Source organism: Carlito syrichta, unplaced genomic scaffold, assembly GCF_000164805.1.
Source record: "Carlito syrichta isolate Samal-C Ts95f unplaced genomic scaffold, Tarsius_syrichta-2.0.1 Scaffold100611, whole genome shotgun sequence".
Lineage (NCBI taxonomy): Eukaryota > Metazoa > Chordata > Mammalia > Primates > Tarsiidae > Carlito > Carlito syrichta.
Window position 1 is genome coordinate 160,277 of NW_007044707.1, and position 15,244 is coordinate 175,520.

A 15,244-nucleotide genomic window follows, 5' to 3' on the forward strand; every position below is an offset into this window, starting at 1 on the left:
TACAGCAGCCTTCCAAGTAACTGGAACTACAGGCCCGCGCTACCACACCCGGCTCATTTTTTGATTTATTGTAGAGATGAGGTCTCGCCAAGTTGCCCAATGGCATCTTAATCTATACAACCAGGAGTATCCTTCTGTTCATGTTTTAAGTGTAGTTGGAGACATGTATTTCTCTTAATCTTTTCAGTTTGTTTGTATCCACTTAGGCCAACAGTTAAGTGGTTTGTTTTGTTTTGTTTTGTTTTGTTTTGTTTTGTTTTGAGTCAGAGTCTCACTGTTGCCTAGGCTACACAGTGCCATGATCCACAGCTTACTGCAGCCTCGAACTCCTGGGTTTAAGTGATCCTCCAACCTCAGCCTCCCAAGTAACTGAAACTACAGGCTGTCACCACCATGCCCAACTAATTTCTTGTGGAGGTTTTTTTGTTTGTTTTTTGTTTTGTAGAGACAAGATCTCACTATATTGCCCAGGCTGGTCTTGAACTTGTCAGCTCAAGCAGTGCTCCCATTTCATACTTTCAAAGTGCTGGGATTATAGGCACGAGCCACTATGCCCAGCCCTACAGTGCATTTTTTATCTAAGGTGCTCTTGCAAGCTAGTCTCTTTGGATACCTCCATAGGAGCTTATATATATACTGGGGGTAGCAAAAAGTATACACTTTTATTTTGTTTTATTTATTTATTTATTTATTTTGAGCTGGAGTCTCACTCTGTTGCCCAGGCTCTGCCACCCCAGCGTCAACCTGCTAAGCTCCAGTGGCAATCCTTCCGCCTCAGCCTTCCAAGTACTTGGACCTACAGGCGCGCGCTACCACACCTGGCTAATTTTTTTATTTGTAGTAGAGATGAAGTCTTGTCAAGTTGCCGGGCTATCTCAAATCTGTGGGCTCAGGCTGAGCCACTGAGCCTAGCCGGAAGAGTATACACATTTTAAGAGATGTTCGTTGTAATCAGAAGTGTCTGGATGCTGATGATAACCCGTTTGAGTGCCCCTTACAATTGCAGAAGTGAAGTGTGACTTGTTTTCATCTTTTATTATCGGTATATATCGAGTATTACAGTTTCAATACAGTTTTTTCCTTTCTTAAAATGTATACTTTTTTGGCACCCTCTGTGTATGAATATATAGAGAGGAGGAGGAATATTAAACTTCCAGATTTAGACTACAAAGTAGGAAAATAGAAATTAAGATTTGTTCAAGATGTTAAAAGATGCCTTACTTGGTAAGGAGGACTTAAAATCATTTAGAGTCAAGATACTGCAAATATTTTCGCCGTTCTGGTTTTGTAGTCAGGACAGGCTAAACATTCACTATATTAAGGTCGGGCTCAGTGACTCATGCCTGTAATTCCAGCATTTTGGGAGGCCGAGGTGAGAGGATTGCCTGACTCCAGGGATTGAGACCAGCCTGGGCAATTTGGCAAGACCTCCTCTACAATAAATCAAAATAAAATTAGCTGGTCATGGTGGTGCACTCCTGTGGTTCCTGCTACTTGGAAGGCTGAGGTGAAAAGATCACCTGAACCCAGCAGATTGAGGCTGCCACAGCTGTGAGCATGCCACTGCACTCCAGCCTAGGCAACAGAGTGAGACTCCGACTCAAAAATAAAAACAAGGCCAGGTGCTGTGGCTCAGCCTGTAATCCCAGCACTTTGGGAGACTGAGGCAAGAGGACTGCCTGGGCAACTTGGTGAGACCTCATCTCTACAATAAATCAAGCATTCACTATATTAAGGCCTTGCATGTGTCCCCAGGCCTAGTTCTTTCCCTAGGTCTGGTTTTGAAGTGCTGGTGATAAACCAACTCTGAAAAAGTAAAAAGAAAGAAAGAAAAGAAAAACAAGTTTTTTAAAAAAGTCAGGTCCATAAATTTGAGAAACTTTTATATTTCTAGAAATTATTTATTCTGTGATAAAAACATCTTTTGACTGGACCAGTGATTTTTATTTTTTCCTTCCCCTTCTGTGTAAGGCTTAAGTTAGTGTTACCATAACTTTTTTTCATTGTAATGTAACTGTATTATAGCTAAAAATTGCTTTAACCTTGGAAAAAGCTTAGTAATAACCTTGTTTATCAACTATACATGTGTAAATGTATAACAGAGTAAAATAACATTTACAATTTTGGCTTATAAATGTGGTATCTCTCTGTATAATGAATATATAGGTATGTGGCAATTTGGCCCTTTTGCCTGTTTTATGTATGTATGTTTGAGAAGTGGGAGATTGTTTTGTGGAAAAGAATGATATTTGAGCTATCACTGAGATGAGCAGCATGAGAATTGAAGTTTGACGTACTTTTGGTTTAACCTCTGCTTTCATGTAACAAAACATGAAGTACTTTGGTTGAAGTGGAAGCTGTTAAATAATTTTCAAAGAGCTAGTTCAGTTCTGTTTATGAAATAGAAATGTGTATTTTGATGTCTTAGAAAAGTCCTGTGTTTTTATGATTTTAATTGGAGTCTCTTTTTTTACAGAAATAGGAAGGTTGTTGATTACTCACAGTTTCAGGAGTCTGATGATGCAGGTAAGTTCTGTGGTTTCAACAAATTGTAAGTTGGACTGACCAGTGGAGGTTTGCCAGCTTATGTACTTTTTATCGTGCTTTTGAAACAAGTTTTATTTTTAGAGTAGTTGTCCAAATTATGTCATGATCTTTGTCAACCAAAGCAAAAGTTGAACTTACATGGATTTTAACTTTTCCTTAGTAAGTCATTAATAGTAAACACTTAAACAATTTTTTTAACCTGATTTTGGAGTCCAAAGTTTAAATGTCCAGTAATTCTGATACAGTGTTTACTGCTTAAAATACCTCTGCTATTATCACAGTAGAAATTGTACCTTGTGTTAGAGGGTGTTGTTTTTGTATAATAAAGCAAGTAAGATGAAAGTGTTTTTATGAAACAACTTTGATTTGGGAGCTGATTTCATTAAAGAATGAGTGGTGTCTCTCTTTTTTTTTTTTTTTTTTTTTTTTGAGTTGGAGTCTCACTCGGTCGCCCAGACTGGAGTGCAGTGGCCGCTCTAGGCCACCGCAGCCTCGACCTGCTGAACTCCGGCGATCCTTCCGCCTCAGCCTTCCAAGTAGCTGGAACTACAGGCGCACACTACCACGACCAGCTAATTTTTTAATTTTTATTATAGAGATGAGGTCTCGCCAAGTTGCCCAGGCGGGTCTCGAACCCACAGGCTCAGGCAATCCACTCACCTCAGCCTCCCAAAGCGTGGGATTACAGGCTGAGCCACCAAACCCAGCTAATTTTTATTTTTAAAGATAAGATGTGTCCTTTGGAACTTAGAAAGTGAAGAAAGAAAACATCCACCAAAAAAAAAAAAATTAAAAAAACAAGAAAATACAGAAAGATATAGAAATAAAATTAAAAGAGTAAATATGAAAATCCTACCTCCCAGAGGTAACACTGACACTTACTAAATGCTTGCTACATGCCAGGAATTGTTCCAGATGTTTGCTTTTAATTTATTCTTTAGAACAGTCCTGTTAATATGGGGTGTACTATTATTATTAGCATTTTGTATTTAAGGAAACTGAGGCAGAGATACTATTCAAGGTCCCTTAGCCGGCAAATAGCCATTTTAACTTTTTTGTTAACTCCTAGCCTTTTATCTTTTTTTCCTTATAAAAAAGTAAAACTAAGAAAGGGATTAGCAGTAGTGAGAAATTGCTGGGTGGGGGGGGTGATGGAATTGGCAGTTGAAGAAAACTGCTAGGGGAGGGAGGGACACACCTCATCAACACCTGCATAATCAACGTTTGTATGCCTAACCCTGGATTGTACCGTCTTTAAAATAATAAAGAAGGAACCATGCTCGGTGGCTCAGCCTGTAATCCCACACCTTGGGAGGCTAAAGTGAGTGGATTGCCTGAGTCCGCAGGTTCGAGACCCACCTGGGCAACTTGGCGAGACCTCATCTCTACAATAAATCAAAAAATTAAGCCAGGCTCAGTGGCTCAGCCTGTAATCCCGCGCCTTTGGGAGGCTGAGGTTAGTGGATTGCCTGAGCCCACGGGTTCGAGACCCGCCTGGGCAACTTGGCGAGACCTCATCTCTACAATAAATCAAAAAATGAGCCAGGCGTGGTAGCGCATGCCTGTAGTTCCAGTCCTTGGAAGGCTGAGGCGGAAGGATCGCCGGAGCCCAGCAGGTCGAGGCTGCGGTGGCTGGAAGCGTGCCACTACACTCTAGCCTGGGTGACAGAGTGAGACTCCAACTCAAAAAAAAAAAAAATTAAAAATTAAAAAAATAACCTGTAATCCCACGCCTTTGGGAGACTGAGGTGAGTGAATTGCCCGAGGGTTCGAGACCCGCCTGGGCAGCAACACCTCATCTCTACAACAAATCAAAAAATCAGCGGGGCATGGTTGCGCTTGCCTGTAAGTCCAGCTACTTGGAAGGCTGAGGCGGAAGGATCGCCAGAGCCCAGCAGGTCGAGGCTGTGGTAGCCGGGAGTGGCCACTGCACTCCAGTCTGGGCGACAGAGTGAGACTCCAACTCAAAAAAAAAAAAAATTAATAAAATAAAAATAAAATAATAAAGAAGGAATAAATAAAAAGTAAAACTATTATAAGGTTTTGGATTCTGTTCCTATCCCACCCTTGCTTATGAGTATCTTTGTTGTGTTATTAAAAGTTATCTGGAGCCAGGCTCGGTGACACAGCCTATAATCCCAGTACTTTGGGAGGCTGAGGCTGGTGGATTGCCTGAGCTGCAGGTTCGAGACCAGCCTAGGAAACTTGGCGAGATCTCATCTTAACAATAAAACAAAAATTAGCCAGCTGCAGTAGCGCGTGCCTGTAGTTCTGGCTACATGGAAGGCTGAGGTGGAAGGATCACCTGAGCCCTGCAGTTCAGTGCTGGATTGGCCGTGAGTGAGTGTGTCACTGCACTCCAGCGTGGGTGACAGTGAAACTCCAACTCAAAAAAAAAAAAAGTCATCTGGGGCCAGGTGCAGTGTTCAAGTTTGTAGTTCTAGCACTTTGGGAGGCCAAGGCAAGAGGATTGCCTGAGCTCAGGGGTTCAAGACCAGCCTGGGCAACTTGGTGAGACCTTGTCTCTACAATATATCAAAAAATTAGCTGGGCGTAATAGTACATGCCTATAGTTCTGGCCATTTGAAAGGATCGCCTGAGCCCAGCGGGTAGGCACTGGGGTGACCATGAGCATGCCACTGCATTCCATCCTGGGCAAGAGTGAGACTCTGACTCAAAAAAAAAAGTTATTTGGGCTGGGTGCTGTATGGCTCATGCCTGTGATTCCAGAACTTTGTGAAGCCAACTTTGTGAGGCCAACTTTGTGAGGATTACCTGAGCCCAGGAGTTCAAAACCAGTCTTGAAAACATAGTGAGGCCTCATTTCTACGAAAAGTAAAAAATTTAGCCAGGTGTGGTGGTGCAGGCCTGTAGTTCCAGCTACTCAGGAAGCTGAGGCAGGAGGATCGCTTGAGCCCAGGAGGTCAAAGTGGCAGTGAGCCATGATTGTGCCACTGCACTCCAACCTGGGTGACAGTATGACCTCAACTCAAAAAAAAAAAAAGAAAGTATCTGAAAAATTGTTGTTAATGGTAACCTATCAAGCCACTTTTTCCACAGCTCAAAACAATTTTTGAACTCATCGGGGTTTTTTTGTTGTTTTATTTTTTTGAGTTGAAGTCTTACTCAGTCGCCCAGACTGGAGTGCAGTGGCCGCTCCCAGCCACCGCTGCCTTGCCTGCTGGACCCCTGCGATCCTTCCGCCTCAGCCTTCCAAGTAGCCGGAATTACCAGCGCGCGCTACCACGCCCGGCTTATTTTTTTGATTTATTGTAGAGATGAGGTCTTGCTGCCCAGGCGGGTCTCGAACCCGTGGGCTCAGGCAGTCCACTCACCTCAGCCTCCCAAAGGCACGGGATTACAAGGCTGAGCCACCGAGCCCGGCTCGGGGTCTTTTTCTTTAGTTTTTTTTGTTGTTGTTTTTAAGTTGAGAAGCAGGATTTATTGAGAGGTCAGAAAAACTTCCAGAGTGGGAGGGGACCAGAGGGGTTTGCCCTTTTTTTTTTTTTTGAAGTTGGAGGTATTTTTTTCAAGTACCAAAGTATGTTATATTTTAATATACTTTAGTTTAAAAGTAATTTGCTTGACAACAATAATTGTGTTAGCATTTACAGAATTGTAGGTTCTTTACTTTCTAAAATGCTCATAACATAATCAGATTATGATATAATTTTCAAGTAAGTATGAAGATGTTGAAATCAAAAGGGTAAGATATAAAATGATGAGATTTATTTAGCTATATCTGTATGAAACATGTATACATGAGGACTAGTGGGTAATATGCAAAAATGGAGTTAAGGTGGTAGGGAAATAATTTACCTTTTAAAAATAGAAGAAACTACATTGGAAATCCTGCCCCCTTACCATTTAAACAGCATGAGATATAATTATGTCAGTTAACATAGCGGTGATTTAAACATGTAAAAATCATAATACAGTTAATTGAATTTGAAAAACACTTTGTTTAGATGAAGATTACGGAAGAGATTCAGGCCCTCCCACTAAGAAAATTCGATCATCTCCCCGAGAAGCTAAAAATAAGAGGCGATCTGGAAAGAACTCACAGGAAGATAGGTAAGAGACATTGTTTTTCTATTTCTGCTTACATTCACCACTGAAATGAAGGCAATCTCTGATCTCTAAATTGGTAGAGCCTACGTGTACTTTTGGACAGTACTTATTGCTCACTTAATGTTTTGTGTAATTAATATTATCTCAGACTCTGCGTAAGTATATAATTTGTTATCTAATGCTAGTATTGACTCTTTAATTGTAGTTATAATCATGAATAAATGATGTATCACATTCAGTCAAAAATCACTGTAAGAATTATAACTAAGCAGTGTAGAGTCTTAAGTTGTATAGCCATCTGAGTTTTACTGTCATATAATCAATTCTCCTTTGTTTAAGTAATTTAATCAATTTGAACAGTTTCTTTTTTCTTAGTTTTACAAATGAGTTCATATGAGTTGTGATTTTAACAACATTTCTGCCTCAGCAGACCCGGATACTATAACTTTTGCCCCTGTTTTTGGCTTTGGGTTTTTTGTTGTTGTTGTTGTAAGTCAGTCTCACTGTATCACCCAGGCTAAAGTGTAGTGGCAGCATCATGGCTCACCAGAGCTTCAACCTCCTGGGCTCAGGCAGTCCTTCTGCTTCAGCCTCCTGATAAGTGGCTGGGACTACAGGAATGCACTACCGTACCCAGTTAATTTCTTGATCTTTTTTAGAGATGAGTTCTCACTATTTTGCCCAGGCAGGTTTTGAACTCCTAGGCTCAAGTAGTCCTGCCTCAGCCTCACAAAGTGCTCAGATTAAAGGCTTGAGCCACTGCACCTTGTGTGCCTCTGTTTTTAAGGTATATACATACATTCTTACACTCAATGTAGTTTAACTTTAAGACCTTCTTGATGATGATGATGATAATGTTATGATTACTTTGTGTCAGTTTCTATTATGTGCATTACATACTCTGTCTTTTAATTCTTTCAATACCTCTATTTGGTATTAACTTAGATGGATTCAGTGGTTTAACCAAGGTTACCTAGCAAATGGACAAACAGGTTTTGAACCCATGTCTGTTTTTCTCCTTCAGGTCTTTAGAAGCACTGCTTTCCAAAGTAGATAAAATTATGTATTTTACTTATTTAATCATTAGGCTATACCACTTCCTAATAATACTGTTGTGAATGAGCAGGTCAAATAAATGAAATAATATTTCTCACCAGTTATTTTAACAACCTTAGAGCACTAAAATCACTATTAAATAGATGCATGTGAGGCAGGTGGGGGCAGGCTATAGAGAACTGAAGTTTTAAAAAATTAAAAATATAGATATAAGTACATGTATTTACATAGTATTTTTTTATTTGATTATGTTGCTAAACTCTAATGCTTTTTTGCTGGAAAATTTCAGAAACATGCTTTTGAGGAAAAATTATACAAAATTAAATTGTTGGGAAACAAGTCTTCCAGGGTTTCTAAGCATATCTCTAAATCAGTTTTATTTGGCATCCCAACTCAGAACTATTTTTCATTATATTCATTTATTATATTATATTTATCCAAGGAATGAGTTGCTTTATGGCCTGTTATAATTTCTTGACATAAAACCTAGCTTAAATTTTTTCCTTGTTGCGATTATTTGATTTTATTATTCTAAGTGCTGGAATGACTGAGATAAATACAGTTTTTATTGCCATTTGTGTTTAGTGCTTTGCATTTTTATTTTCTCAGATCAGTACTCTGTTAATTTTCAGTTGGTTTCCACTTAAACTTTCAGCTTTCATTTGACTTTGCTATAAGGGTGCTTAAGGATTAATAGTCTCTATAAACTCAATAAAATAACGAGTGAAAATAATACAATTCATTGTTAGAATTGTGAATTCAATGCTTACTTTGCATAAAATCATTCATATAGAATAGTCACAGGTTTCAGAGTTATAAAGTTTCTCATATTGCTTAGTAAAGAATTATGTTTGACCGGGCTCGGTGGCTCAGCCTTAATCCCAGCACTTTGGCAGGCCGAGGTGAGTGAATTGCCTGAGTCCACAGGTTCGAGACCCGCCTGGGCAACTTTTTGAAACCTCATCTCTACAGTAAATCAAAAAATTAGCCAGGCGTGGTATCGCACACCTGTAATTCCAGCTACTTGGAAGACTGAGGCAGAAGGATCACTGGAGCCCAGCAGGTCGAGGCTGCAGTGGCCAGGAGCATGCCACTGCACTCCAGTCTGGGCAACAGAGTGAGACTCTAACTCCAAAACAAAAAGAATTATGTTTGGTTATGTGCTTTGCTTAGGAATCTTAGGATCAGTAGTTTCTCATTTGAGAGTGGTCTAGATCATGGGGAATACCAAAAGTGGTTCATAGGACTGGCTATTTGAGAAAAAAAAAGCTGTGAAGACAGTTTTTATGTGTGAATGTTTCTTCTTTGCTCTTCAGAATTTCTCATGCAATCATAAAATTTTAACACTGATGAGTACCAAGTGATTTTCCTATGATCATACAACTAATGACAAAGATAGGACACTAGAACCCAGATTCCCAAGTTAAGACTTGTGGGAACATAATATGTGTATGGTTATAACTTTAAAAATTATTTTAAAACACTTTCCATTGAACTTTGAAGCTCCTTCACTTCTTTACTTCTCAGAGTATTCTTGAATGCACTTTAATTTTTCTCCATGGTACAAGACAGACATCAGAAACGTGTTGATGTTCCTGATATGAAGGAATATTGGAAGCATAAATTATTAGGAGATAATTAAATTGATGTATTTTCATTCTGTTTTATTTATTTTCTTGAGTTGGAGTCTCACTCTGTCTCCCAGGCTGGAGTACAGTGGCACACTCCCAGCCACCACAGCCTCAACCTGCTGGGTCAGGCAATCCTTCCGCCTCAGCCTGCCAAGTAGCGGGAACTACAGATGCGTGCTACCACACCCGGCTAATTTTTTTGATTTATTGTAGAGATGAGGTCTCGCCATGTTGCCCAGGCTGGTCTTGAACCCATGGGCTCAGGTAATTCTTTTATCTCGGCCTCCCAAAGTGCTGGGATTATAGGCTTGAGCCACCGCACCCGGCCTCATTCTGTTTCAGACAAATTTTTAGACATATTGTAAGTTACTTAGCTGAACTCCAATTCTCTTTAATAATTTTAGGTATTTTAGCAGGTTTTTGCATCTATATTTAGTGATATTTATTTACCTAGGTATTTTAGCAGGTTTTTGCATCTATATTTAGTGATATTTATTTACCTAATTTGCCACTATTAACACATTATGTCTTTTTTGTTTGTTTGTTTTGTTTTTGTTTTTTTTTGAGTTGGAGTCTCACTCTATCGCCCAGACCGGAGTGCATTGGCCGCTCCCGGCCACTGCAGCCTCCACCTGCTGGGCTCGATGATCCTTCTGCCTCAGCCTTCCAAGTAGCTGGAACTGCAGGCATGCGCTACCACACCTGGCTCATTTTTTGATTTATTGTAGAGATGAGGTCTCACTTGCCCAGGCGGGTCTCGAAGCCACGGGCTCAGACAATCCACTCACCTCAGCCTCCCAAAGTGCGAGATTGCAGGCTGAGCCACCGAGCCCGGCTACATTATGTCATTTAACTTTAATGTTTTTATACTCTGCCTCTATCCATAGAAGATTTTTTCCTATTAAATATTCTTGTGAACCAAGCCTTATCCATAAGTGAGAAATTTTAGCCTGTGTTGAGGTAACTGCTTTTTTTCTCTTCTGGGTCTTTAGAAGCACTATTTTCCAAAGTAGATAAAATTGTGCTTATTCACCAGCATCTCTGTAAAGTAAGGAGACAGTGAAAGCAGTTTTACTCCTCACCATCTACTTGAACATATTATATATATAAGGGAAGTATTTTTCAGTGGTTCTCAAGTCAGATCTGTGTTCATTTAGATTTTGATCTAGGACTTTCAAAACAAGCATTTACTTTTTCGTCTCCGCCTTCCCCTTGTAGCGAGGACTCAGAAGAAAAAGATGTGAAGACCAAGAAGGATGATTCTCACTCAGCAGGTAGTAAACATTTTTAATGTGATAGGTATAATTCTTTATTTATTCGTTAAACATTTTAATAAGCAATTTTATATGCCATGCTCTGTTGCATATCTGGAATTACAAAGATGTTTCCATCTTCGAAGAGCTAGTAATGATTTTCAATCCTGGTGGCTTATTACAGTTATCTATAAATCTTTTTTAAAATGCATATTCTGGGTCCTACCCCCAGATTTCTATTAAATAAATCTAGGTAGGATATTGGGGATGGTTTTAAGTATCTACACAGTAATCTCATGCATAGTCAAGATTGAAAAACATTTACACCAACTAATAAATACATTAAACTAAATAGAATAATATATAAATATAATACTAGGTGAAATAGAGGTATAAAAAGGGAGAGTAATTGACTCTGAGTTGAAAAGCAGATGAGGGTTAGTTTCATTCCTGCTCTTTGTAGCTGGGCCATAGTCTTTTGAAAGCCATAAAGAGCTGCGTGTGGTACCTCACGCCTGTAATCCCAGCACTTTGGGAGCAGAGGCAAGAGGACTGCCTGAGCCCAGGATTGGAGACCAACCTGGGTGACTTGGCAAGACCTCATCTCTACAATAAATGAAGAAATTAGTCAGACATGGTGATGTGTGCCTGTAGTTCCAGCTACTTGGAAGGCTGAGGCGGAAGGATTGCTAGAACCCATCAGGTTGAGGTCGCAGTGGCCATGAGCAATGTGCCACTGCACTCCAGCCTGGGTGACAGTGAGACTCTGCCTCAAAAACAAAAAAAGAAAGAAAGAAAAATAAAGACATAAAGAAAACTTTTTTGTAAAAATTTTAAAAATAATAATAGCATGAATTGGTGAAGTCTCAATGGCCAAATAAAATGTTCAATCCCAGTGGCTTTACTTGTTTGTATTTATTTTTAAATTTAACTCCTTAAGAATTGAGAATTTTAGTTCGTATTATTTCCAGCCACTTTAGTTTTGACCTGCATTCCCTTGCTATTGTTTCCCTGATCTCCTTTGAAATGAGACTGCTATTTAACTAATATAAAGGGAATAGGCAAGGTTCCGCTACATTCACTCTACTTGGCTGTTTTGCTTTCTATCCTCTTCAAGTTCTCTGACTGCCTAAGTTGAAAGAAAACTATATTAACCTTTTGCACTATCCAGTGATCTTTTGATAACATAATGCACACTTTCATTCATTTGCCTTGTAAACCCTTATTTGAATCTTTTAAATTTATTAGTTTATTGAGCACTTACAGATGAATAACTCTGTATTAGTATTAAGCTAAGCTCCTACCAGGTGGGTTTAGTTTTAGGTCTGCCATGGCCAGTTTTATTCTCTGTCTCTAGGTGAGGTTTTTGGAATTGAAAAAGGTGACTTGAAACCTGACCTGACAAGGGTCATAGGACTAGGAGTGTTCTCAGAAGAGTGAGAGTTAACCCCAAACAGAACAAGGAGGCCTGCAAGTCCAGGGAAAGGGCTGTTGGCAAAGACTAACACAAATAGAGCATAGTCTGGTGCCAGTAGGCTGGCAGCCTACCCTTTACCCAGATTTATAGACAGACACAACTGTGTGTTGAAAATGTTTTAAATTAATAGACCATAATCTGTGAAAGTAAATTTTTAATAAGCTTTGTCCAAAGGGCTTTAGCTAATTGATCTAAATATATGTTTTAAAGCTATTCCTCAATCCCCTCTAAATTGAAATGGTCACAAGCTGTGCGTTGTAAAGGGTAGTTTGACATTGTTTTAGAGTTTACGTGTTTTATATCTTAGAATAAAGGTTATTGGAAGACATTCTTCCCCTCTCATACTGTGTTAAAATATTTTTCTGACTTTTGCTTCTAAAACTTTTGCTTCTAAAAATTCCAACCAAATGACCAACTTGGTCATTTGGTTGTAATTGGAGTTTGTGACCTTGATTACTTTGGCATTTTCTAGGATGCTAAATGTAGTTGAGCATTTTAGGGCAATAATATAACTTTAAGGTATATTATAGGGAGCATGTATTCACATACTTTAATTTAGCTGTTCCTGCTTAAAACTACGTGCCTACATTATTTTATATGTAATAGTGGCACTTAATCTTGTTAAAGTTAATTCTTATATATTTTGTAGAAATTTTTAAGGGTAGTATTTGCCCTTTTAGAATAAAATAAAGCTTCAGCTTATATTTCTTATTGGCCGCTGTGTTGGCTTTTGCAGTAAGCTGTCAAGTATAAAATTCTTTGATTATTGTGTCATGATAATAACTTCATTATTTCAGAGGACAGCGAAGATGAAAAAGAAGATCATAAAAATGTACGCCAGCAGCGGCAGGCGGCATCTAAAGCAGCTTCTAAACAGAGAGAGATGCTCATGGAAGATGTGGGCAGTGAGGAAGAACAAGAAGAAGAGGATGAGGCACCGTTCCAGGAGAGTATGTGAAATGAAGTTGGTTTGTGTACTTTGGTCATTCGGTTGTAATTGGAGTTTGTGACCTTGATTACTTTGGCATTTTCTAGGATGCTAAATGTTACAACCAATCCTTTAAATTAAAAGAGATGGCCGGGCTCGGTGGCTCAGCCTGTAATCCCGCGCCTTTGGGAGGCTGAGGTGAGTGGATTGCCTGAGCCTGCGGGTTCGAGACCCGCCTGGGCAGCGAGACCTCATCTCTATGATAAAATCAAAAAATTAGCCGGGCGTGGTAGCGCGCGCCTGTAATTCCAGCTACTCGGAAGGCTGAGGCGGAAGGATTGCCGGAGCCCAGCAGGCCGAGGCTGTGGTGGCCAGGAGCGGCCACTGCACTCCAGTCTGGGTGACAGAGTGAGACTCCAACTCAAAAAAAATAAATAAATAAAAGAGATGGCAGTGTTAGTACTCATTTATGTTTTTAAGGGTTCAAAGATTCTCATGATTGCTTACTATCTATAATGGTTGTACTTTTTATTTAATGATGTTTGTGTCTAAGCACTGAATGATCATTTGTTAAAGTAACTGTTCACGTTGGGCATTGTGGCTGAGATTCATATTTTGGCTTGGCGGAGGAAGTAGTAGACCGCCTCCCCCACAAAAAATATTAATAATAAAATGTGGATCCATCACATGTTATTCAGATTTGTTAAGTATATGTACTTTTGTTTTGTGTGTAGTTTTCTTGTTTCATTTATTCATAGTTGGACCGAAAATACCAGGTCAGTTCCATTTACTTTCCCTTTTCTCAACCAGTTCTCAACATGGGAATGCTGGAACTACCAAAAGTTGTTTGATGGTTTTAGTTTTCATTCAGATTAAGTCTTGCCCTTTCTGTTTTCAACCTACTCTTCAGACAAGGCAGTCATGTAGCTCCCATGTGAGGTGCATGCTAAATTTATTTTACAGATGAAGCCAGTAACAACTCTAATCAACTTGATAGTACAGCTGCAGATAGAATCCAAGCATATTTGACTCCCAAATCCCATCCTCCAGTTGTTCTCAGCATTCTCTTCCTTTGTTCACTTGGAAGGATGTGTACACTAAGTTGGCCATTGAAATTGTTCTTTCCTCTCAGAAGATTCCGGCAGTGATGAAGATTTCCTAATGGAAGATGACGATGATAGTGACTACGGCAGTTCAAAAAAGAAAAACAAAAAGATGGTTAAGAAGTCCAAACCTGAGAGAAAAGAAAAGAAAATGCCTAAACCCAGGCTAAAGGCTACAGGTAAATTCTGCAGAAGTGAAATTAGATATGCTGCTTTAAAAGTTTCCAGAACCAGCCGGGCTCGGTGGCTCAGCCTGTAATCCCAGCACTTTGGGAGGCTGAGGTGAGTGGATTGCCTGAGCCCGTGGGTTCGAGACCTACCTGGGCAACTTGGCGAGACCTCATCTCTACAATAAATAAAATAAAATTAAAAATTAGCCAGACGTGGTAGCACGTGCCTGTAATTCCGGCTACTCGGAAGGCTGAGGCGGAAGGATCGCGGGAGCCCAGCGGGTCGAGGCTGTGGTGGCCGGGAGCAGCCACTGCCCTCCAGTCTGGACGACAGAGTGAGACTCCAACTCAAAAAAAAACAAAAAAGTTTCCAGAACCAATACTTTCTCTACAGAAATTCTTATTAGGCCTTGGCATTGGCCTGATATTTAACAGGTATACAAAAAATCAGAAAGGATCCTGTATTCTACATCTGGAGGTATCACTTATTAATAAACTCTAGCCCCTCTAAGAGTCTTGTGGGCTTAACCCTGTTCTTCAACCACTGCTGTACAGAAGCAAGATTTAGGGTGACCTATTTGTCTTCAGGCACAATGGTAGAATCACTATCAACATCTATTACTGCCCTTTTTCTCCACTGATACCACAGTCCCAGCAGCTAACAGACTTGAAATTGTAAAAATGTACAAACCTACAGTAATACATTTGATATCTATGTTCTGATCTCTACCCCATCCTCTGTACTATCAAAATAAACCCATGCTTGATGACATGAATTCATTTTCTCTGAGCCCTAATGATTTCTGTCAGATAGTCTAGTTAAAGCTAGTTTGTTAATTAAATCAGAAATAAATTTGCATTTTGTATGAGTTTTCTTGTTTGTTTGTTTTTTGGGGTTTTTTTGAGTTGGAGTCTTACTCTGTCACCCAGACTGGAGTGCAGTGGCCACTCCCGGCCACCGCAGCCTCGACCTGCTGGGCTCCGGCAATTCTTCCGCCTCAGCCTTCT

The 15,244-nt window shown here is 39.8% G+C and overlaps 1 protein-coding gene across 1 annotated transcript; it reads left to right on the forward strand.

The window, feature by feature from the left end:
• Positions 1-2,331: 2,331 nt before the first annotated feature.
• Positions 2,332-14,325, forward strand: NUCKS1 (nuclear casein kinase and cyclin dependent kinase substrate 1). Its single transcript, XM_021715301.1, has 6 exons — positions 2,332-2,336; positions 2,429-2,526; positions 6,516-6,621; positions 10,524-10,579; positions 12,833-12,985; positions 14,096-14,325. Exons 1-6 carry the CDS (start codon positions 2,332-2,334, stop codon positions 14,323-14,325), a joined length of 648 nt encoding a protein of 215 aa, XP_021570976.1.
• The last annotated feature ends 919 nt before the right edge of the window (positions 14,326-15,244 follow it).

Excerpts from the sequence above, each read along its gene's own strand:
- NUCKS1 (XM_021715301.1), top strand. Across the intron at positions 10,580-12,832 it reads GGATGATTCTCACTCAGCAG|AGGACAGCGAAGATGAAAAA; the intron begins GTAGTAAACATT and ends TCATTATTTCAG. Across the intron at positions 12,986-14,095 it reads TGAGGCACCGTTCCAGGAGA|AAGATTCCGGCAGTGATGAA; the intron begins GTATGTGAAATG and ends CTTTCCTCTCAG.